Here is a 25,320-nt window from a genome sequence, read left to right as displayed (position 1 = left end):
AGAGATGTGGGGGGGGGGCTGCTGTGGGGATAAAACAAAGTGCCGCAAGAGGAAAAAATGTGTGTTGCATACAGGTTCGCCGCGCTGCTACCTTGCGAGACGCGAGCTCACCTGCGAGCATGTCACCCCGACCACATCCTAACCGCAGGCTCGCAGGAAGAGCAGCGCATGACTTCATCACTGCCATCACGCAGAGCCACAAATGGTGTGTGTGCATGTGTTCGTGGTGGTGGTGGTGGCGGTGGTGGTGGTGAGGGGGGGTGTGGGGGGTGTGGAAGGACACGTCAGCCTTCTGTCTCACAAGCGTTGTTGTTAATGTCTCATCTGGGCTGTATTGTTTAACAGATGGCCAGGTGAAAATTGGTGGGAAATTGCGTGTGTTGTTCAAATCCAGACCTGTTTTTTCCACCCACTTTGTAGCAGGGGGACTCTAAAAGCACAATTCCCTCCTGCTTCTGCGGGGTTCTGATTTAGTAAAGTTTAAAATCAGCTGCTGAAAAATTGTTTTGAGCCTCAAAAGCTTAAAACAACTAAGCTGGTCGGGCCAAGTATTTAGCTGAACCGGTGAGATCAGCACAAAAGTGCCAGGGCCAAACGTCTCAAGGCAAAATCAAAGTGGAAGAGGAGCTTCATTAACAACTATTCCACACAACATACATAAATCCGAACACCTGCTTCCGCTTAACACTGTTGCTCCTGGTTATCTTGACCTGGCTCTGAGGCTGAAAGCGGCTAATGGCAGGATGTTGGCCTTGTAGTTGGAGAACCGGCCTCACAACTGGGAAGGTCACTGACTCAGTCCTCGGAGCAGTCAGTGAGCCCTGCTGAAGTGTCAGTGAGCAAGGCATGAGACTGGTTTACAGCTTTGCAGCATGTTCTGCTCCAGTGTGAAAGCAAATAAGACTTCACTCCATGGCATTATTATGAATCCCACCAGAGTTTTGGGCGAAATATGCCCACAAAGTGAGGGTTATGGTTGGGTGAGCATTTATGTCAAGCCTGTTTTAGTGAATGGGCGAGTGAATTTTAGGAACCATCTCAGCACTGGTGGGCATTTCTTGCCAAGAATACAGCAGGATTCATAATACAGCGGTCCTTCGTTAATCGCGGGAGTTACGTTCTAAAAATAACCCGCAATGGGCGAAATCCACTAAGTAGTCAGCTTTATTTATTTATTTATTTTTTTAATTATTATAGATGTTTTAAGGCTGTAAAACCCCTCACTACACACTTTATACACTTTTCTCAGACAGGCATTAACATTTTCTCATTTTTTCTCTCTTGTTTAAACACTATCGAAGTTCAAACCTTCGTACAAAAATAAGTCCAGTAAAAAAAAAAAAAAGCATGCAAAATTGCACTAAAAAAATCTGCAAAACGGCAAGGCCGTGAAAGGTGAACCGCGTTATAGCGAGGGCCATTTCACGTGGGAAGGAGGTATTTATTCAAAATAATAATAAAAAAAAAACTGAATAAAGACAAAAAACTAGGGTTAACACATCATTTCCACACTGCTCTGAATCTGTTTAATTGTCAGTTTAATTGCACAAGTCAAGAATATGTGTGATGAGAAGAACAGCTCAGTGGTCAGTCAGCCACTGTTGAGGGCCAATGCGTGCCAAGGGTGCGGACACACTGAAGAAATGATGGGTTATCGTCAGCCACAGATGCTCAACAATGGTCCACAGCAGACAGGTGGCTTGGTGTATCAGGGCCCCAAGTTGCAGTGAATATGAGCATTTCATGCCTGTATATGACAAAATGCAATGTAATGGCTAAGACCACAGGACACTGTAGAGGGCAAAAGCCAGTGACCCTAACTCAACTATGATGACTATCCCAGAGCTAATGAGAATCTAAACAGCTGCCCTGCAGGCTTGGCAGTCCCAGGTCTTTTATCAGCAAGCTGGGAGCTGGCAGCGGGGACACTGCCCCCCCCCCTCCCAACCAACAGAGCTGTCATCACAGCAAAGGGAGAAGAGACAATGTCTCCCCAGCCAAGGAACAACAAGCCATCACTCAAATCTATTCAAAGCACTGGAGCAGGACTTCAACAAAGCTCTGCTTGGGAGAAAATATGACATTTCCATAGTGACAACTGAACTAAACTTGACAGATGACTGAGTGTAAATGGGTTCAAGTCTGTGTGTGTCTCACATTCAGGGGAAAGACCCCCCCGCTTGCACTTAACATACTAAGAGAAAACACTTGCACGTTAGCAGAGATGTGTCAATGGCACAGCACTTTCCAGGTTTTTTCCTTTGTGTTTTCTCGCTGTTTTCACAGTTTCTCTGATCTCACTGTTCTTGTGAGAGATCATGCCATTCATGTCTCTCTCACAGTTACTCACATTCATTCATCTCGCAAATCTCTTTGGTTTCATTGCTCCAAACAATGACTGAGACAGTGTGTGTGTATGTGCATGTTTTAAGCATGTCTGTGTGTATGAGCATCCTGTTGGGACAATGCCTTTCTCTTGCCTTTTGTGGATGGGTGAGAGAGTTGAGTAGACTATATGACGATGTGTGAGTGCTACTCAGTGTTAGTGTGATGACACATCGTGTGTGTGTGTGTGTGTGTGTGTGTGTGTGTGTGTGTGTGTGTGTGTACATGCACACTGCAATGATTCCCTTAGCTTTGTTCAGCAAATTAGTGGGCCATTAGTGCAGAGAAAATGTGCTACAAATCTGTCTAATTCTACTTGGAGTACCAGGTCAACATTAAGAATTTAAACATTAAGCATAATTAAGTAGAAAATTAATAACCATTTTAGTGCTGAAAAAAAATGGGACCAAAACATAGAACAAATATGGACACAGGTGTTTGTGTGTGTGCTGCTTACCTTAAACCTCTTGTCCTGCAGAACCTTCTTGATGGCCACCAGCTCTCCAGAGTCGCAGAGTTTGGCCTGATAGACGACACCGAAGGAGCCATTGCCGATGACCTTGGTGTCAGTGTAGCTCACCTCCTGTGGCCGGTCGGGACCTTGGCCTGGAGTGGCCACAACCGTCGTTACCTTGCTGCCATCCTTGTCCCCTACAGACAAACAGGGAGAGAGAGAGAGAGAGAGAGGGGGGAAGTGAGACAAATCCTCAGCACAATGTATTCAAATTTAGCACAGCACATCCAGGAAGGAGTGTTGGCCCGTCTGAGAGAGGTAGAGGAAGACAAAGGGAGGAGAGAGGGGGAAAGATTACAAATTTAAGCAAAAGAGGATATGGCTATGACACATATGATATTGTGACGTTCAAAGTTTATCCTCACTAGATATAGGCATCCACCTAGATTGGAATTATTAAAAAAATAGCAGCCATAGTACCCCATTTGTTTGAGAAGCAAATTTGTGATTGATGGGTTGCCAAGCCTGAATGCTGCCTGAGAAAACCCTGTGCTGGTGGAGTGACTGTGATCAAGTAGAGCTGCTCAGTGGTCAACAGTAGACGACTACAATCATACTGGTCAGCTCCCGGGTGTGAACGTGAAACTGAATGAATGTTAGGCAGGGCGGTGCCGAGAAAGAGCACTGCTGCTCACCGAATCCTCCATGGATAAACAGAAAGAAAACCCCAGTATCTGCGTATCAAAGAGCAGAACATTAAAGAAAAAACACCGAGGCAGAGACTGATGAAGAGAAAATGCTATGCAAATACGCTTTTTTAAAAAAGTTCAAGCTCTTGAACTTGATTTTTAAAACCATTTTCCCCTGGAGAGCTGCAAGGTCGTGAGCTTTATTATGTGTGCAGAACATGTTTCCCTTACATCTACAAGGCAACTCTGTAACATGTTATTATTATTTTAACAACTACAATGGACATTTGACAGTTGAATTTTACATCATCTAGATGAAAGCTATAGGCAATTTTTATATTAGGGAAGATGGCTGCTTTTATCCAAATCACTGTGTCAAATTAGGAGGCAGGCGCCTACATCTCTGATGCTGTCCCTGCTGGAGAAGCAGTCATTAACCTGAGAAGATAATCACCAGTCACACTGTACAAACGGACAATGCAACATGCAAGAATGTGATAAGTGAAAAATCACGGCACACTAATAAGAGTCTGTTTCTGTATCTCTGAGATGCAGACTGCTTTATGCACTGTAGATCAAAAACTGCTTTGAACCCACCCACCCACCCAGAAAATACCTGGTTTCACATCACGAGATTGATAAGGTATCGATTTATCGCCCGGCCCTGCTACCACCTTTCCTCCTTTCTCTCCAGTCAGTCAGGAGTGAGCCCTTTTCCTTTGGGACTGCAGGGATGCCGTCTCCTGTTCAATTGGGCTCTCTCTTGTTTCCAGCTCGCCCACCCCCCCCTCCTTTCTCCCTCCCTCTCCTCACCATAGCGCAGCCTCGGGGGCTAAAGTTCATGTTAGCTGGTAGTTAAAGGATAACTGGGCAAAAGTGTGTGTCGCGTGCCACAAGTGCGTGCTAGGTCCAAACCTTGGATCTCTGACAATCTGCAGCAGAACTAGGTTACATATTAGCCAAAATAACCAGCATCTACATTAGTCCAAATATCTTGGTTAAATGTGACTAAACTGACTTATTATCAGTGACAAAACAGATTCTTAACAGTCATTTTACATTGGGTACAGAATGTTGATGTAGAAGAGTGTTACTCAATAGCCATGGCCTTTACCGAGATCACTGAGACTTCATATGGAGGACACTGACAGGCTGCAGTGCCCCCGTCCATCTGGGGGTGGAACTGATCATCCCATGCTGACCTGACACACCCTGCACCAGCCTGTGACCAGTCTGCGCATAAGAGCGTGTGTGTGTGTACTTTTTAAAAGAACAAAGTGATCAGGTTAATCACTCCAACGCTGCTTAAGTGATCTTAATCCCAAAAGGTCAACATTTTCACTGCACTGGACACACAGTGGAGAATTTCCCTGGCCTGGCCTCATACTTGCTGGCTGGCTAGTGGGGCTGATTTTCCAGCAAGCCTATTGATTTCAGCACAAATTGTGTCAATACATGTGTTTGTCCATCCTGCGTAGGCACACACTCACTCTCACATACAGGCAAAAAAAAAAAAAAAAAAAAAAAGAAAAAAAATCCCCTCCAGGGTCCAACCCAGACATCAGATAATCATTTGATGTGTGAGTGTGTGTGTGTGTGAGAGAGCGTGTGTGTGCGTGGATGGTTCCACTTGCCACTGCGTGACCAGTGAGTGGTCTAATTACTGAAGATGTGATTATGATCAAAGAATGAGAGAGGGAGGGGGGAGAGGGTCCCAGAAACCAAAAGGCCTACACGCTCCAGGAAGGAGTCCAGAAACAGGAGTGGGAGACTGTTTCTACGAAGGCGACAGAAATAGACTTTCCAAGACAGAGAGAGAGGGAGAGGGAGGGGGAGGGGGAGAGAGAGAGAGAGAGAGAGAGAGAGAGAGAGAGAGAGAGAGTATGTGCACAAGCACGGAAGAGAGAAATAGGACTCAAACATATTCCAACTAGATCGTTTCTATGACGCCTCCGCACTTCCTCAAGCCGTGAGAAAAGTCCATGAGCGCATACACACAAACACACACACACACACACTACTCACAGTGGGATCTGATCTCACACCAGTGCAACAAGGGAAGACCCAACTGATTGAACTGCAACCGAAATGGGATGATTTTCATTTTAAAATCATTGATTGGAGCCGTGCGTGAAATGTGATATTTCACACTGATGCAGTGAAGGCGAAAACCGCTTCACATTGGCTGCCAATCATCACACAGTCTGTCAGATTGCCTTTCATTTTCTGCTGGTGGGAAACTGTCACATTCACAGTCAAGCACTAGGCTAACCCTGGAACTTACTGATCTACTCCCACCATCAAATCAGGATTTAGTTGTTCTCTCATTAGAAGCATTTTAACATGAAGATATTATCTGCCCTGGAAAACATGACAAATCTAAGCATTAAAAAAAACTGAATTTTCATGACCCAACTCGACATATATGCATTTAGAATGATCAGGTATTTGACTTCCACATCATATCGCATCACGATGCTGCACAGGAGCATAAGTAGTGTGACATATCACAGGCCATGACATCATTTACCCATGCTGCATTATTCAGTTACTAAATGAAATAGGAGAGACAGCTGTTGGAACTTTTAGCTGCAGGCAGTGATAGCTGATTCAGGTCACTGGGCTAGCTCAGGCCACTATGATTGACTGTGGCCTCGCACACTGAGTGTGCCTAAAAAACACTACAGTTAAGGCTCAGTTACTGAACGTACTGTGCATAAAGACGTGAATATGCACGTGTGCATTCACTGCTCCGGACACCCAGGGCTTGGCAATGTATCAGTGTTATATCCATATTGTGATTTGTGATATAAGACTAGATAAAGACTGTTGTAGTTGTGTTATTTGCCTCACTCTGATTGGTCATCATATCCATATTTTTACTGACTGTTTAACAAAAATATATTGTGTGTAAAAAGCTTATAAATGCATTATCAATCATCCCTACAATATTTTAACAATATCAATTTATCAAGGTATTCAGTCAAAGACAGTGATTTTATGATTTTGTCCATATCATCCAGCAGTAACCCCACCCCTGCACCTTGATGTCAACCTCAAAGTGACACACACGCGCACGCACACACACACACCAGCAATGTACTATCAAGAATGCTTTCAGTTACTTTCACATTTTCTGTCTTTATACATACCGTATCACACAAAAAGCAACAGCATGACATTTTTGGCATATATGCTCATCTCAGCCAAACAATATTATCAAGGTCGATAAGGCGTGCAAGCCAATTATGTTAACACGGTGACTTGAGGCATAAGATCTCTCAAAAGTGTGGAAAAGAGCTTGTAGCAGGACTGCAACTGTGAACCCGGTGGACTATTGGCTATGACAAGGATATTTAAAAATGATCACAGTGGTTTTACGGTCACACTTGAATTAGGAACCATTTTGGACAAGAAACCACTTATTTGTCCTCTGGGAGCATTTTTTCTTCCTTCAGCTTTAAAGACTGCCTTGTATCAGCAATGTAGGTGGAAATGGTGTAAGCCATGCAGTGTGACAAAGAGTCAAATTAAAGAAATTCATTACTAATCACCGACAAGTTTGTACTCGTTTGACTAGACATGGTGACCCACCTAGCTTTGGAGTTGCTAGGGGGTATAAATCTTCATTTTTCAGTCATGAGACATTATCATTCCCTTCAAAGTATAGTGCTAAAATTATCCACATACAGTAACTGGCAAACCAAACTTGATACAGCAAGACTGGGCATAATGTTCTTACTGTTCCTCTTTTATCATGAAAGCTAAAGGAAATAACGAGTGTATCTGCTGTGGCCCCTCTACTGCAAGCAAGCACATGCAATCACATTGATAAGCAGTGTCTATTAATTGTTTGGCTATCACAGTTGACTGTTAATCTCACAATCAAATGTGATTTGAAGCTAATTACGTCGCCATTAAACACCCCATATCATTTCTAGCCGTCAATAGCACCTTGTTACATGAGTTATGACAGTGTTATTACACTGGAGAAAATCAATAACTCCTGGAAAACATCGTGCACAGAATCTAGATAAAGTGGGTTTAGGTCCATGGCAGCAGGGTGGACTATGTGAGGAATGTATGGAGAAATTTGCTGAATTTTTGGCGATACGGAGAACAAAAGGGACGGTGCTACAAGCAAACACAAACACGTTTCATGACCGCACACAGAAATACAGCTAGAATAGTGTTGCACTGCTGTCGAGAGGCAGATGAGATAACTATACTGGAACATCCAGTCACAGGAATGCCATCGCCAACACTGAACACAGACGCACTTTCTGCCACGAAGCACTTAGGATCTAGACATCTAGGTATCAGTGGCTTGGTGACCAGACAGTCAAGAGTCCAGAGATATAGGCTAAGACGTAATGAGAGTGGTGCGCAGCCTGGAGAGCCACAGCTGGCCAGTCATGTCACGATAGGCTACCTACTACAGCCAATGAACCCTGTCCCAATGGGCCTCCACGAGACTGATCAAATTCTCATTTCTCTCTCTCTCTAAACGTGGCTCTGTTGGCTCCTCTCTGCCCCTGCAAGTCGTCCTGTGTTTCATTTGGAATCAAAGAGTATGTATAATTGGTTCATTTTGTTCCCATCTTCACTGGCAAAAAAAAAAAAAGTGAGAGAGAGAGACAGAAAAGGAAAAGGGGGAAAGGGGAAAAGAGGGAGAGAGCGGGAGCTTTGAAATGCTAAACAAGTCGTTCATTGTTCTTGGCCAGCTGCCTCGCCCAAAAAAAAACAAAACTAAGGGTGTCCATGTGGGTGTGTGAATGTGTGTGTGTCTTTCTGTCTGCCTGTGTAGGAGGGGCAGCAGTGTTCACTCCAGGATCATACACATTGGCTACAGCTGCTTCAGATCACTGGCCAAGTTATTCACACACACACACAGATACACGTGTGCGTCTGTGTTTCTGCAGCGACAGAGGGGGCCAGGATAATGGTAGGTGACATGGAGAGAAAGATGAGAAGCCTAGTCAGATGGATTTCTAGGTAGATACCAACAGTGTGGCATGGTTTTGTGCGTGTCTACAAAGAGATAGCTTCATTATCACGATCTGAGGCACATTCAGGCAAAAGGCCAAATCATGCAGCTCTGACTGACAAATTTGTTGATGAGACATAAAAAAGAACATGGCTTTAGATAGCCAACTACCCCTCAGTACCCTCCTGCTGAAATCATCCCATGTAGGTTGCTGTAGCCACTTGTTTTGAAGGGAACACCACTATTTTCACACAAGTAATCCTTACACCACAGGTGTCATTTAAGCCAGCATGTACGATGGCTTCTTCTCTGGGCATCTATCCAGTCACAAGCCCACAGGATCTGTGCCTGGCAGCATGGCAGGTAGACGCAAGCCAATCAAACCAATTCAAAGAGGTTGCTCCTCAGGATAATTTTGCTTATTTGCAACCTGGGCCTTATTTTCCCGCTTTTCTGCAACTATGACAACTGACTGTATTTAAAATGATATCAGTTTCACCACACCAATTATCCACTGCCTGAAATGTATGTATATTGCGCTGTTAGACAGACTGTATTATTTTAGTTGGCAAGGAAAGCAGACCATTCAAGTTCTCTGACACTGTATCCTGTCATATTGGATTTTATGCCAACAGAGAAATAAAGCTCCTGTCAACATCTCACCAATAATTACATGTAGAGTATGTGGGACTTCATTTGCACACTCCATTAACTCACACCTGACATCAAAAATTGCTGAAGTCTGTCAACGCAAGCAGTAGCAAGAAGATCCACCAATATTGGCAGTCCATTGTTAAAAGTCAAATGATCAGAAATACTATATTTGCAACAATGCATTCAACCAAATTTACAAAAAGCAAGACATATATTCATGGTTGCTTTCAAATTCATTGAATGTGGGCGTTCCAGTGAGTAAAAAAATTGCAAAGACCTCTTTCTAGCTCAAGCAACAAAATCCTGTTCTTCCACTTCTTCTGATAAGATGTGAACTTGGCAGGAGGCTGCAGAGCGAATGAGGAAGTGTGTCAGCAATGCAAAAAATGTATTAGATGCACTATTATTACTAAAGTTCTGTCATAGGCCTGAATGCTAAATCACAACTATTTATAAAAGACATGTGACCGCAGATAGTGCTACTGTGCAGAAAAGGTGTTTTTTTTTTTCTTTTTCAGTTCAGCTGTTAGAGATGATGTTGGCTTTCTGTGTGTTTTGTGAACTGTGTGACAGAAGTGACGGCATTTGAACGTAATCATCTGTCATAATAGCAGATAGAGAGATAAGGCCCAGGTTGACAATATCTGAGATTATCCTTCAGGCATTTGAAGTTCCTCGAGTTTAACCAGCTTCTCTCCCTCAGTTACATTCCCTCCCATCTCCTCCGGCGTTACCCACAAGTGGAGAGCTGGCTCACCATGTTAAGTGGTTCACAGCACTGATGTCACTGGTGACATTTGTTCACCCAAGGACTCGAGCTGCCTCAAGGGGGATTGGACACCGACTGCTACTGTTAGAGATGCAATTATTTACCAACCAATTAGTCACACTACACCAATTTCAGAAGTTTCTGATTGCTGATATAATGAATATCCAGAATCCTAGACATGTCTCTTGGAGCAAAATATTTTCTGGTTGGGAAACCAAAGAATCATATTAATGTAAAGCTCATTTCATGTTAAGTCCACAAAAGTCTTGCCTAACATCCACTGCTAATTCAGTGGCTTTTAACTGCTCAACAATTGGGAGTCCAGTTTATTTATGGCAGATTTATTAATGCTCAATAACGCAAAATTTCTTAAACTGAGTTGTATTAGCCTTTAACGCTTGTTCCATAAACATGAATTAACAACACTGATGGCGACACCCAAACACTTTAACACCGATATCTGGGACAGGAGAAAGTATGTTTTGTGTGAGTGTCTGTGTCAGTGTGTGTGTCCCACTCCAGTGAGTAGTTTCCAGGGCTGAGGCCTAAGGAAGCACCTGAGCTTCAAGCCTTGTCCCACTAACACACATCAGGATCAGTTCTAAATTCATTACTGTCATCAAAATTCTTTTATAGCCTCACTCCCACTCAGTCTCACACACACCCAACCCTATGACAGCATGGCTACATGTAAAGATAAGGATGAGGTGTAGCTTTATGCCACAGCTATTTCAGCTGAAGCCAACACATATGGGCACGCCAATGGAATATTGAGTTCTATTACACCCCTGCACATTCAGAGAGATAACGTTATCATAAGGCCATAAACTTCATATTTGCAAAAGCCAAGTTGGATATCAAGTGTGGACAGTGTAAAATGTGTGTGCGTGTGTGTGATGTATGTGATGTACCTTGGTAATGGTATCAGAGGTAATGTGAAGTAATAATTAAAAGCTAGGATGGGGATGGTTAGGATAAGTCCATATCATTTAAACTCGGTGTAGATGTGTTTATGGACAGCCAAAATCAACCCCTTCCTCCCCAGTTAAGCAGGTAGGCCTGGTTGCAGCTCATGCCAGCCAGTCAGCCGCATGGCATGGCCCCATCTCTGCAGCCCACTGCTGGCCGTGCCAACCCTCCAAGATAGGCAAACCGTGGCTCTCTGAACACGATGCAGTGTCACCCTGTGCCTCCAGCCGCCGCGACGCCTGATTTCGAGACGGCCCTAAGAAAATATGATCAGTGAATCCCCCACTCACCGGGATCACGTCAAACTCCGGGTACCGGCGCACCTTCCGCTTTGACAATTGCGTAATAGAACGACCCTGTCGCTTTAACTCCGTTACGCACACGCTTATGCTACAGGGAAACGTCGCTACAGTATCAGTGATGTTCTGCACGCTGAAATCACCAACAACCGTACCTGATCTGCGGTAGATGAAGGCTAGGACGAGGACTTGGGCCAATGCCAGCCCTACCCGCCTCTGGCCCGGCCCGGCGCGGCCTGCTAACCCTGGAAAGGCTGACCAGCCCCGGGACGGCGCGTCAGAGCGCAGCGGTCCGTCCCCCCTCTCACAGAGCTGGGTGTCTGTCACTAGCGCCGGCCAATCTCAGTCAGTGACACAGATATGACAAGCCTTTGCTATGTGGGGCTGTGCTCGCTTGACAGGCTTTCAGCATGGTTATTAAGAAGACATGTTCATTTAATGGGGATGTGTAGCCCACTGGGCCTGGTGCATGCAAGAGGTAGGCTATTCTAAAATTACAGGGATGTACTTACTGCTGACTTTCATGCTGCCGAAAGCCGAGGGCTGCGGCACTGGTTTGCAGCTCTCCGCGAAGGATGTAGTCCTGGGCCGACCAGACATGATCCAATCCCCTCGATTGTCCCGACTTAGAGGCTGTGACTTGCTAAATGGCAGGGCTGATCGATTTACCAAACCTTCTCATCCAAAAGGATGACAGTGATTGAATAACAATAAAATTCTCAGAGAATGAAGACAGAAAGCGACTCCTTTATCTCCACGATCCTTCACACTAGTTCGTGTCGCCTAATAAACTACCGTTCTCTCCCACCAACAGTCAATCAGAGCATCATTTCTTCCTTGTATTCCTCGTTTTCTTTCAACAGGCCTTTGGAGACACGTCTTCGACTAAAATAGTCATGAATCTGGCCTCTCCCTGTGCCCCCCCCCGATTAAAACCGCTTGCGATTTCTTTCTGGATGCGGATATGGTGTCACAAAGAAGAGCACAAGGGTGAGATCAGACATAAAAGACAAGTGATCCGGTGTGGATCAAAGATAAATGCTGGGTATTCTTATCGACACATGCAGCTCCTCTTCATATCCCAATGTGGAGGCTCAATGATCCGACTGCCATGGCGGCTCCCTCGCTGTACCCTAGCCTACTGACGGTCCAACGGAAAATCTGCCAGTTGCCTCTGTCTTCTTCGGCGCCGAGCGATTTCAGCGGCTCTGTGCTGACTCAAAATCCGCCCTCGCCGCCGTCAAAATCCGGTGTGTCTACCGGGGGCCCAGCGCCAGTGAGCTCTTCAAGAAATGATGGTCTTCAGGTAGTGAGTGTAACGATACTGAATTTCTTTTTTTATTCCTTCCCCATAGGTTTCAGACTCGCTGCCTTTGTCACTACGGACGTTTTCTACGCTGTTTGGGCAAACGACGAGTGCTAGCTTCTGGTGCTAACGGACGACGTTTACGCCCTTAACGTACTCCGAGGTGGAGAATTGGAAAACTGTGAACGCGCAAGGGTGAATCTGGGGTGGCCGATTTGGCCAATCGCGGAGGACCTCCTTTGAAAATGGGCGTAGACTCCGCTCCGGCGGACCAATGAGGATGCAGGTCTTGGAGAACACATGGCATAATTTGCTTGGCACCGCCCCAGTACTTCAAAGGATTTTCTCCGTGCAGCGACAGGGGCAGTGGGCGGATTAGTCCCAGGAATGATGACTCTGTCGGCCAATAAGAGCCCCGAGTCAGACTGCCTGTTCAAATGGACGCAGCTGTCACAGTGCACCGGTGGTCATGCAGCACTGTTGCTATGTTAGTTCCAGTAACCCATCCGCTCTCTGTCTCTGACACTTTTTTTTTTTTTTTTTGCATGGCCCTCCAGCGCAACCGTTTAATTAGTGTCATAATGTTTAGTAATTGTAATTGTGTGTTGGGAACGGCACCAGAGGGCATTCAAAGTAGTGTGAAAAAGCCACATTAGTAATTATCTAGGTGAAATGTTTTACACCTATTACAGTAAAATTAGAAAGATTCATATGTGGTGTCCGTTTTGGCCTATTGATAGCCTGAACATAACTATTTCTTGTTAGGCAGCTAAACCTGGATGCATTGTGTGTGTGTGGCTGTGTGTGTATGTGGGTTCGTGTGTGTATTTTGGAGACCATCACTGCCTTGTCATTATTAGGGCTCTACAGGCCCTTACTAAGGTTTTTCTCCTTTGCATCCCTTTCATTTGTAGTCTTCACACCAGCCTCCCCCCACCTCACAGTTGGAATTTAGAGGTGAGGTCTTCCAGCTCTCATCTCCATCCATTATTCATTTAGAGAGATGCAGGCGCCTGTCCTGCCAGGATGGGGAAATGGAGAATGAAGACCAAACACGCAAGGATGTAGTGGACAGTCATGCTACTGTATGTGTGTGAAACTTAAATGCCAGACAAAGGGCCTGAGCCACGATGGCTCCTGCACCAGTGGGAATATAACAGTATTTGTGATGGCAACATATTTATAAAGGAGATTATGTTGCATGTGATTGGCTGCTATCACTTTCATTACACAATCCCTTAATCTTATCATCTAAACCAAACAGAAGGATGGTTTCTCATCTCAGCTTGGTGGAAAAGTCTTTCTCATGCACAGTGGTGCTGGTCTTTTGTGTTGTTTATTTTTACTCTGTCTGTTATGCTCTGTATCAAAAGGAGTTTCTCTCAGGCTGCCCTTCAATGCTTCTGATGCAGAATAAAGAGCAGTAGCATCTCAAAAACAGGCAGCAGAGCAGAAGTAACACAAGACACTGTTTTCCCTTCGTAGCAACACCTCCCCCGGCAAACATATTTTGCCATTAGCCAAAGGAAAAAAAAAAATACAGATATAGAGGGATGGAGACAGAGTGGAGATAGTGGGAGGGAGAGAGAAAGAAGGGCAAGACTGAGAAGAGAGGAAAACAGAGAGGAAGAGAGAAATGCTCTATTTTTTTATTTTTTTTATTTTTTTGGTCAGTGCTACAGGGATATTTAAAATCATGAAAACACCTGAATCAGTGCTCATGAGCTATTTTGGTTTACTTACACGTCATGGTTGACTTTACATGGCCACAGGACATGATGCATGGCCAGTATTCTTATTCCAAGAAGCTATTGCTCTTAGCACAGACAGGTAAATAAAGTCATATTTATTTGTTTAGCTGGCCGTGCTATGGTGCAAATAGAATACTGTCAGAACTCCACACAATAGCTATAGGAGACAGGGGAAGCTAAAGGGATGAACATGATATGACTCTGAGAGTGGAGGGGTGAGGGCTGGAGGGTGCATTAGTAAGAAACACTGAAACATTTAATGCATAGGAAATTCTCCCCAAAATAACAGTGACAGCAGGACAATAAATACTGTTACTGAGGCATGGCAATACTAGGAACACAACTGTGACCTTACCAAGCTCAGACATGCTCTGACTGCATAGGCATGACGTTCTGCAAACCAGTTACAGGGACTAAGTGTCTAACAATAAATCCAACAGGTTCTGCACTTCAATTAAGACTATAGTAGTGATAGCAGTAAGTTAGAAAACAGCAACATTAGATCAAATTCCAAACCAAAGATCATAGAATAAATTGGTATATCAAAAAGAGGAATGTGTGTGACCATGTAAGATAATAACATGGAGAAGGAAAGTAACATGTAAACGTTAACAAATAAATATTAAAATAAATATGTGCAGAGTAGCTGCTATGATGAACATTTCTACTGTTGAAAACCTTGTAAGTTTCATTTCAGTCTTTTTCATTTTATTACTTAAATTTCAACACACACACAACAGATTAAAGGAGGCTTCATTGCCACTAGGCCTACAAAGTTTCTTCAAAATACATCCTGTTATTTAAGAAAATGCTATGATGGCATTTTTTTTTTTTCCTTAATTGTAGACATTTTGAAAATGTAAGGCTTTCATCTGACAGCAGAAATGCACAACATGTAAGGCTGTAATATTTATGTAAATAAGTAAACAGTGTTATGTGCTTTTTTTCAGCTGGGTTGGTTTTCACAATCCCAGCCCTACTCCATCCCATTTTGCTTACGGTGCACTGAAAAAGATTCAAGAATATCAGTTTTGTTAGCATACAGTAAAAATCTCTTCATATAGAATGTGAAACTAACGTAAACGTACTCCCCAGACTGCATGATGAATTTTGTGTTTGTCCAATGCACAAAGCCCCTTTTTTTTTTACAGTGTTTGCTGTTTTTCAGGACATGAATTAAATTGACGGAAATGTTCTGACCATGTAAAGTGCACTTAATGACAAACTTGTACGAGTTAATTTATGATTTGAGCACTTGGCTTTTAGAAATGCACTGCCTCTGTTCAAACAAAGGTGGGTTTGAGGTCCTCTTTGAAGACCACAGGGTGTGGCGAGCGGTAAAGGCCGCTGTAGCCTCCGTACTCGCTGTCTGAGGAGTCTGAGGAGCTGTCTGAGGACACGAACGAGCCCCGCTGCAGACAGGAGTCACAGAAGGGGCGGTGGTAGTAGCAGTAGTCTGTCGAGCTGCTTGAGTCTGAGTCCCAGTACCCAAAGGAGTCATGTCTAACATGTCTATGGAGCTGCCTGTCCTCATCACCTGCCTCCACATCCGTCGGAGCCAAGCGGCCATGTCCTGAGCACCGTGCGATCGAGCATCTGTGGGGCCTCGAAACACACCTCCTACCTCTTCTCTTCGCTTGATGACCCCCCGCCTCTTCTTCCTCCTCCTCCTCCTCTTCCTCCTCCAAGTCACTGTTCCCTAGATGGAGAGGAGTGCTGTCCAAAGTGACCTCCTCCGATGTTTTAGAGGTGTTTTTGCTTGGATTCTGAGGCCTGTGAGTGTCACTCCTCTTCCCCAAAATGGGCAGCTCCAAGGCTGGGTAGAAGCAGGGAGGAGACAAGCCTCCTCTGGCGGAGTGGAAGGGAGGCCGGCGTTTCCTCATTGCGTAAGGCGAGATGCTGGGGTAGCGGAAGAGGACAGGAGGATGAGGGGAGCGTGGTGTATGCAGGGAGCGAGGGGAAAGGGCCAAGGATTCAGCAAAGTTGGGTTGAGAGGGTCTTCGGGGTGTCTGGCTCTGACTGGGAGAGCGGAGGGCAGTTTCCATGGCTGCATCCACGCTCAACTCTTGGAGAATCTCCTGCAGCTGCTCGCTACTGACAAACCCCACCGGCATGACACTCGACCCCGGGTCACCATTATAGCCTGACGTGTCTGCCTGAGATGGGCTCAAGACTCCAAGGGAACATGGGGAAGTGGCATAGTTGGACTGAGGTATGGGTGTGGTACCCCCTGCTATTTTGGTCCCTGTCCTGGGTAAATCTGAGGACGGTGAGGATACAGGCTGCTTGACATCCTCACCCGTTCTGGACTCCCCTGATTTATTCCCTATGGGACCTGCCTGGGAGACGCTCCTCTGAGTCAAACCCACAGACACATCACATGGGAGAGGCGTGGAAGCAGTGATGGTGGTTGTGGAGAGAGGAGCAGGGTGAGGTTCAGAGAAAGGTGGGATGTCACATGAAGCAGTTGCTGTAGTCGTGTGAGAGGCTGAGAGGAGGGATTCTGTCTCTCTCTGAGGTAGGGGAGAGGAGGGGCACTCCGACGGCACCACTGTGGTCTGCGTGGACGAGGAGTTGAGGTTGGTGGAGGAGGAGTCCATCTCGTGCTCGTCATGGGGCTGGCTGGCAGACATGAGGCGCAGGAGTTTGTCCTTGGCGTTGTTCACCTGCTCCTGCAGACTGTCGATCACAGCATTCTTCTAAAAAACAAAACAACCAAGGCGAGCGTGAACACATGGGGATTCCCAGAATGATGTTCAGCTGTAGAGAAATCTATGTGTGATTTAGGTTGCTTATGCTCGTCCCCTGAGTTTGGATGATTCAGACTAAGTTAAGCTGACATTAACAAGTCTCTCTCAAAGCTAGAAAGGGAAGAAGTGTAGAGTTGTAAGCCCACTTACCTTTGGCCTACTTCTGTGCAGACTACTGTACATTGTTCACTGTCATGGATTATCTATCTTGACGATGATGATGTTAGATGTTTTTGAGAATTACCAAAAAAAAAAAAAAAATCACTATCCTTTTAAAGGGTAGGATCAGCATGCACAAATTCCAGACCTAGCTTCATAAGAGCAGCTATTTTCTAAGATCCTCATTTTAAAGGAAGTGAAAGAGTTATGTATTACCTCATTGAGCAACTTCTTCATGGAGTTGTTCTCCCCCAGCAGGTAGTAGATCTCATCCTGGCTGTAGACAGAAGGCTGGCTCTTACTGGGACTGCTGAAATACTTGGCCATCTGACTGGGGTTGTTGTGGTCCTCTTCAAACTGCCGCCACTGGGTCAGCTGTAAGTGTGTGTAAATGAGTTAAAAATATATTACTCTACTTTGCAGATATAAATATAATGTAGAATAAGGGAGGTTTCCAACACCGTGGCCTTGGACCACATCAGCACATCACCAGGTGTGTGTTTTAGTATAACGCTCATTGTTAAAAAATCTCCATCCTTTCCGCTGGAGATGCATTCCTTAATCGTAACATAAGCCCACCACCAGCCTCTTACAGAGTCATAAATTTGTTGGCACTGCCTACAATGTGTTGACTCATGAGCAACTTATGCGTGACTCACACTCCACTATTAGATATGGGAAACTTACGCACACTAAGGCGTGGGCGCCGCAATCAGTCATATAAGTTACTAAGCTTGTCAAAACAGAGAGAGAAACTCATATGACTGTCTGTCTGTCATACATCTGTCAATCCACAGTTTGTCTGTCTGACTGAATGTCTCTATTTGTATTGTTGATTCCCAGACACAGCATCCTCTCAGTGGGCTGGCATGTGGCTGCAAACAGTGGCATCTCTGTGTCCTACACAAAATGATTGCGTGAGAGTTCTGTCTGAGAAATAAACTCCCCCTCCCTCGCATTCTCTGCTCAAGGGAGGTTACACAGAACTGTTCCACTGTTGTCACTGGAAACATGGAGATGTCAGGGGCCATTTCCTCACCAGGCTTTCTGTCTCACCTGAGGTACAAACAGCAGGCAGTTGGTGGCCAGTGTGCAGATGAAGATGGCTCCGGCCACCGTGCTGTACACCAGGTTGGGCCAGGCCTGCAGGAAGACAGACACAGGAACAGCCACAGCCGAGGACAGGGTGACCAAGCTGACCGCTGTTATGATGGTGGGCGACTGGTTGACCGGAGGGTGGCTGACGTTGGAGGTCAGCCCAGCCAGATAGGTGCCATAAAGCAGGAGACAACCCTAGAGAGGGATGTCGAGAGAAGCATCAGTAAAATTTAAAGTAAAAATACAGCATAAATCACAACGGAAATGTTTTTGATTAAATATGGAAGAGTTCTGTTTCGAAAGTTTCCACTGAAAATGAAAACAGGTTAGTCAAAGTTCCAATCTGCGGTCTATGTTAATAAGTGCCTCTTTCTGGAAATGCTGTTTTGACAATGTAAGACAAACTGATTACAGTGCCAATGCATGGATACCTTCTCTGTGAATATGGATGGATTCTCCTGTTAAGAAATGTTAGCACTACCATTAAATGAAATTAATCTGCCTGTATAACACATACAAAGATGTATGTTTCATCCATTGTGGGCAGAGTGTTACAGAGAGTAACTTAAGAGTAACTTAATAGTAACTTAAGGCAAGAACTGAATCTGTTGTTTGGTTTCTATACAGTAGTAGTAGTGACACAGCTCCGTTTTAGAGTGGAACTTCTCTTTACAGAGTTTGACTCTCAGACATCATTCTTTCTATACTGGAAAAGGTCAGTTTCATGCTTTTATATTAAACACATAGATCATGTGTAACAATACAGCATAGATGAAATGTTATAGCAAGAACAAAAAATAAACACTTTATCATTACAGTTGAACAAAGCAGAAATTACTTACTTTCATGGTGGCAATAATGATAACCCACAGATCTGAGTATACGGAGGAGCAGGAGTTCATCTGAGACAAAGTGTAGGAAACATCTTTCTCCACCACCTAGACCAAAAGAAACAAAACACTGAGAAGGGAGAAGAAACCCAAATCTTTGGATACAGCACCAACACAAACCCATGTCTATTACTGGTTCTGTACTAAGACAGCCTTCCAAGGAATTTGTGATTTTTTTTTTGTAACCAAATTACAAGATAACAAAAGGACTTGAAATTATCTGCAATCACCATGACATCTAAATTCCCAGATTTCACAGCAATAAATATTCTGATCAACAAATTTGATAACAGGCAAACAATTAAATCTCAACAAATCTGCCCTCTGACTCCTTTTATTTCCAAATCCTCACACGTTGTTCTGTAAGTAAATAAAAGTGTAATTTTGAGAAAGCCTACTACAACACTACTAAATGCCCGGTGGATTACCTTGACAACAGCTCCCACAGACCGTGCACACCTGATGGGGTCTGTGAGGTTCCAGGCGGTGAGGACCAGCATGTCGACCAGGATCAGCAGAGCCACCATGCCCATCAGCTGGATGTCTCGGATGATCTGAGGCAGACAACGGCACAATAACACAACAGATTTGTACGTTATATTACAGGCAGAATGTTCCTCCAGGTGCAACAACAACAATCATTCAGTCTCATATTCAGCGTAAAAATCTTGTTTTTCTGAAAACTGCCTTATTCTACCTTGTGTCAACATATTTATACCTGTTACAAGAAAAAAAAAATCCTGACACAAGTGAAACTGTATTGGATGTAAGTGGGACTGTCTCATCTCACTTGTAGATTTTTGCTCTTGTTATGAAAAAAAAAAAAAAAAAAAAAAAACAGAGACTGAATGACTCCAGCCTTTCTGACCCAAGCAGGATGGAAAAATAGATGGTTGGATATTGCTGTTATAATCAGAGTCCTAATCAGAATGAATTTAGTTGGCCAAGGAAATTTGCACATACAAATAATATGAAAAATATACTGTGTTGCTTATGTAGCTCACATGAAAATAGCATATAAAGTCACCAGCGTGAGTTTATAGAATACGTCTCCTCTAGAAGCACTACATAAAGGAAGCAGTATATGAGTCGTGCATAAAAATTAAAAATCCAAATTCATAAAACAGGTCTTGTCAATCCTTGCCATTGGAACCTGACCACCGTGGCAGCAAGCTACGTAAATCAGTAAAAAAAAAAAAAAAAGAGGGAATAAATAGAAATATACACAAATCAGTGCATCACCACTTAAAAGGTCAGTTATGCATCTGCTGTTTATGTATTTTGTTCTCCAATACTTTTTCTCACTCTCCTTACTCAGCTCTAATTAGTTTATACTGTAGCTGGGTTATATCCAAACTATATATGTGTATATATATATATATATATATATATATATATACGTATAACACCACCCACAGTGTGAGTCTGACCACCAGACAAATCACTGAGGTGCCTAAAAATATGATAAAAAATGCACTTAATGCAACCTGGGTGACAAATGTAAGCAGGTCAAAGACAGGAGGCCATGCTTACCACTCTCTTGTCAGGCACCCGCTGAGTGAACACTCTGTAGAGTCTCCATGTCTTCCCCAAAATAGGCCCAAACACCAGAGTACTGCCAATACACAGAGTCCACATCCGAGCCTAGGAGAAAACACACTTATTTTAAAATTTAGATTGTTGGTTATTTATCAATCAGTGAAGTGAAACCAGCGTCCTCACACTTAGACAACAGTGATTTAACAAACATGATGTCTTACTTGTAGCGCCGCTCTCGATGCTCCACCTTGCGCGTGCATTTGCTCATCAATAGCGAACAGAAAGCCGCTGCTGTAGGTGAGGACACTTCCAAGCAGAGTCAGCACATTCAGGTTGGGACTGGACATCTTCACGATCCTGATAAACAACACACACACACACACACAACACACACACACACACATAGAGAATTGATTTATTATTGTCAGAGTGTGTTTGTGTGCGAGTGTGCGTCAGATGAGAAGGTTTCTCTGTGCACCCCACCTGTTGTTTTTGAAGCGCAGGGTGAAGAGGAGGAAGCAGAATGCCAGCAGGATGCCACAGGAGAGCAGCGTCCAGACCACCGCGCACAACACTGGGGATAGAGATCTCCGCGGTAGCTCCACTGCCATCTGTACACACACACACACACACACACACACACATACACAAATCCCATTTAAAATATTACAGATATAGCTTCTATACGCCTTCATGGCTTGATGTAATGAATATGTATTGTCAACTTTTGTAGGTCTGTTTGTGATTCTCTCTAGATTATCTCGGTTATGCATGATTCTGAAATGATTTTGTGAATGATATGAGTGAAGCTGCAATGGGAGGAAGAAGTAGTCAACAGGCTTCATCTAATGAGGCAAAACTTTATTGAGGCAAACACAGCAACAAAGGTCACACAGGAATTGTGCTCGTCATGAGAGAAACGCTGAACACAAGATAAAAAGCTTCACAGAGTAAGTAGAGGGAAGCTCTGAGATGTCAGACGTTGACAGGGGTGATGATCAGAGGGGCCGAGTTCACCCCGCCGTGATTGCGCCTGGGGTTAAAGTAGGGAAAGAGTCTTTCGCTGAAAGAGTATCCAGTGAACGAGTAGATATGAGAGCCAGTTTCCACGTTGTAGAAAGAGACCTGACCCCACTCCAGGTCTACATACACCCCGACTTTCTGGGGCTTCTCTACCAAGGGCAGGGGGATTGGAGGGCTGGTGAGAGCCCAGTAGTCCTTGCCATTTCTAAGCCCCAAAGTCCAGTAGCCTCCTTCAGGGTTAAGCATGTTCCCTCCTTTCCTGTTCACAGATTCCCGTCCCACTCCGATATCCCACTCCGTCTTCCCTTTCACCTGGACTTCATAGTAGAACCTGCCAAAGGAGAAACCCTCCTTTCCCAAAACACTAATACCAGGGTAGAACCTCTCTGGGTTGTCCGGCAGGTTCAGTGCTACATCACCATGATGGACCTGTTTCCTGTTGTCGGATAGCACCAGTTTGGGGTGAGCCGTGTCGGGGTCCAGAGTTACATCCACGGCACACCGCTGGACCCTCTGAAATTCTGTCTCACACAGCGTCTTCACCTCAGCCTTTATCATCGCCTCCAGCTGAGATCCTGCTCTCCGGGCTGCCCTCCTCACTGTGCCCACATGTACAACACTCTCCACGCTGGTGTCAGACCAGTCCTTGGTGGCTGGTGGTGTGGAAAGAAATGGGAAGCTCTGGAGGAGGTAGAGGTGGTCCTGTGTGTGTGAGAGCTGCTCCAGCTCAGTGCTCCTGCTCCTAAGCTGGTCAACCTCCTGCTCCAGTTCCATGACAAGCCCCTCGGCCCTCCTCTCTATTTCCTTCTGCCTCCCTTCAATGACCTCCACCACCTCAGCTTGGCCTCTCTGGATGGAGCAGAGCAGCTTAGTAAAACCTGCAAGCTGTCCTCAACCTCTTGTTGTGTGTTCCCTCTGCTCACTTGCACAGCATTTTTGATTTCTGTGACTTTCTTCAGCCGGTCTTGGATCATCTGTTGTACCTCAGCCTCTATCCTCTCCATCTCAGCTCTCCTCTCTCGGCTCTCATCCTCAATAGGAACAGTGTGGTGGTCCTTGTGGTCCTTCTTGACGCAGATCTGGCACACATACATCTGGTCAGTGTTGCAGAACGAGACCAGCAGTTTCTCGTGCTTCTTACACACCCTGTCTTGCATATTCATCACAGGTTTGATCAGACGGTGTTTCCTAAATGTGCCTAGCACCTGGTGGGGCTCCAGGTGAGTCTCACAATAGGAGGCCAAACAGTCCAGACAGGATTTCAGAGCCTTGACCCTCTTCCCATTGCACACGTCGCATGAAACTTCTCCATACAGCGCGGAGAGCTGAGATGTGGATGGGTCCGCGGCACTAAACGCCGTCTCACTTTTCTCTTTCATTTCCACTGACCTCTTGAACTGAGAAGCCACCTCTAATATGAAGGTGTTGACTTTGAGGTCAGGTCTCCTGTAGAACTTATGCTTGCACATGGGGCACTGCGGCAGTTTAGTGCTGTGCCAGTATCCCTGTATGCAGTCCCTGCAGTAGTTGTGCCCACAAGGAGTTGAGACCGGTTGAGTGAACACATCCAAACAGATGGGGCAAAGAAACTGCTCCTCAGACAGCAGGCTGCCAGCAGAAGCCATATCTGGGAAGATATCCAGAAATAAATGCAGATGGGATTTTATGGAATAAGTTGGCTACAGTCCCTAAGCTGTATTTTGTTTCTCTCTAGTAGATCATTAGGCTTAGGAACAGTTGTGCCTAGTGAGCTGTGTGTGTCCATGAATAGCAACAAATGTATGGTGTTACATTTCATCAAAGGATATTTCGTTTTAGCAAACAACAGAAAGTTTTGATGTCCACTAATCGAGTTCAACAGACATTAACCAGGCTTTGTGGGGACAAAGTCATTACATAATATGCATTATCATGAAACAAAAACAAAACAGAATCTGAAACACAATGCAGCTTGCGGCTTCTGTACCCTTGCTGAACGACTATCTGAACTTTTGAGAGGTATGGATGCATGAATAAACACTCAGCAGTACGAAAGAAATCAAAGAAACTCAACTCACCTGATTCTAGATGGTATATCGTGGAGAAATGTACAGTGAGGAGGTCTGCGGGAGACACTGTTTGTGTTGTGTTCCCTCACACAGTGTTAGATTCTCCACTACTTTAGTTTCTATTTAGAAAGTCACATTAAACCACCTGCAGTTGCCTCATGTTGCCGGACTGCCTGCTTACACTCCTCTTAAAGGGAACAGTGCCGGTACTATTCATAGCCTCACTAGACCTTTGCCCTAATATTTCTCTACTATTTAATTGACTCCTCAAGCAATAAATTACACGTCTCTATGTTCTTCTAGATATGTTTTTTGTTTTTGTTTTTGGAAGTGTGAGGAAGTTATGTCCCAGCTGTCTGGCAACACAGCTCATGTACCAAGGTTTCACAAGGTAAAGAAACACTGTCATCCATTATTATATCAGAGGGAATATTATGTGATTCAGTCTTGTGCCATCACTGTGCTTGTTAATATCCCTTGTATCAGACAGTGTCAAGATGATAGATCGAATATTCCATTAAAATGGTACTACATAGCCATACTAGACCATATTGAATATCCTCTCACCCTTTAACCTTTTAAAAGGCCAAAAATATTTTGTGATGGGGCCCCCATCCCACACTGGCACCCCATGCTGTCAAGACATTTTTCTCATGAAATATATTTGCCAACATGTGTGCTTGCAGGAGTTTGAGTATATGTTAGTATTGTGTTCATGTGCACTGAATATGAATATGAATATGTGTTAAGTCTTGGGGAGTAACGAGTTGCATGTAACTAGTTACAAGTAATTAAAATAAATGATAATCAAATCAAATCAAATGTTGGCGATCTAATCAAAATGTTGGAGATTACATAGAGGTTATAGCCAAATAAGTTATTTTCAGTAAATACATATATATATATATATATATATATATATATATATATATATATATATATATATATATATATATATATATATATATTTGTAGAATATAACATTCATTCTGTTGCTTTGCATCTTTTCACCATGCAGGGATGTCTTCTTTGGGTGTATTTTCAGACAACGTGGGTCAGCAAAGCCATTGGGACAAATGTAAATACTTTTTAACAGAGTAACTAGTAATCTGTAACCTATTATATTTCAAAAGTAACCCTCCCAACACTGTGAACATGTATTTCTATATGTGTAATATCCACATGAAAAACGGTGGAGTTCCTGGTGGGTGAGAAGAGATGAAATAGAGAAGGTGGCAACCATATGATGCTCAAAACAAAATGTATGATGTTTTCTCTGCCTGCTATTATTGAACCTCAACATGAAGAACAGGTGTGTGTTTGTTTGTGTTAGTGTTAGTATGTGGGGATCAGTGTGTGAGAGTTTACCATGCTGAGAGTGCATAGTCTCTGCAGTATGTCCAGGCCCTCCTGCTTGTTGACTCCTGAGTGGATGAAGCAAAGCTGGGAGTCGCACTGGGAGCTGCAGTTCAGCTCCGACAACATGATTGGCTCCAGTCTGTCTACTTTCACAAACACATCCTGAGGAACAAACAAGTAAACAAACACAT

The 25,320-nt window shown here is 44.3% G+C and overlaps 2 protein-coding genes and 1 pseudogene across 3 annotated transcripts in view; all 3 read right to left on the bottom strand.

The window, feature by feature from the left end:
* The window catches only part of gsk3ba (glycogen synthase kinase 3 beta, genome duplicate a), a 33,332-nt gene extending 20,715 nt beyond the window's left edge, over positions 1 to 12,617 (bottom strand). Inside the window, exons 1-2 of one of the 2 annotated variants that reach the window (XM_030080410.1) lie at positions 11,719 to 12,617; positions 2,843 to 3,036 (exon numbers count right to left, since the gene is read on the bottom strand). In XM_030080410.1, the coding sequence (XP_029936270.1) occupies positions 2,843 to 3,036; positions 11,719 to 11,806 (282 nt within the window). In that variant the 5' untranslated portion in view covers positions 11,807 to 12,617. The remainder of the gene's footprint in view (positions 1 to 2,842; positions 3,037 to 11,718) is intronic. The other variant, XM_030080411.1, reaches the window with a different exon arrangement.
* Positions 12,618 to 15,483: 2,866 nt separating this feature from the next.
* Positions 15,484 to 25,270, bottom strand: gpr156 (G protein-coupled receptor 156). Its single transcript, XM_030081314.1, has 9 exons — positions 25,139 to 25,270; positions 21,183 to 21,310; positions 20,921 to 21,056; positions 20,694 to 20,804; positions 19,589 to 19,714; positions 19,113 to 19,208; positions 18,229 to 18,465; positions 17,389 to 17,547; positions 15,484 to 16,962 (listed from the first exon to the last, which is right to left on the bottom strand). Exons 1-9 carry the CDS (start codon positions 25,253 to 25,255, stop codon positions 15,547 to 15,549), a joined length of 2,526 nt encoding a protein of 841 aa, XP_029937174.1. The 5' UTR covers positions 25,256 to 25,270; the 3' UTR covers positions 15,484 to 15,546.
* On the bottom strand, positions 21,675 to 23,347 carry LOC115380011 (E3 ubiquitin-protein ligase TRIM21-like; annotated as a pseudogene).
* Positions 25,271 to 25,320: the final 50 nt, after the last annotated feature.

This window comes from Myripristis murdjan, chromosome 21 (genome assembly GCF_902150065.1).
Source record: "Myripristis murdjan chromosome 21, fMyrMur1.1, whole genome shotgun sequence".
Lineage (NCBI taxonomy): Eukaryota > Metazoa > Chordata > Actinopteri > Holocentriformes > Holocentridae > Myripristis > Myripristis murdjan.
This window is presented reverse-complemented; position numbering and strand designations above follow the sequence as displayed.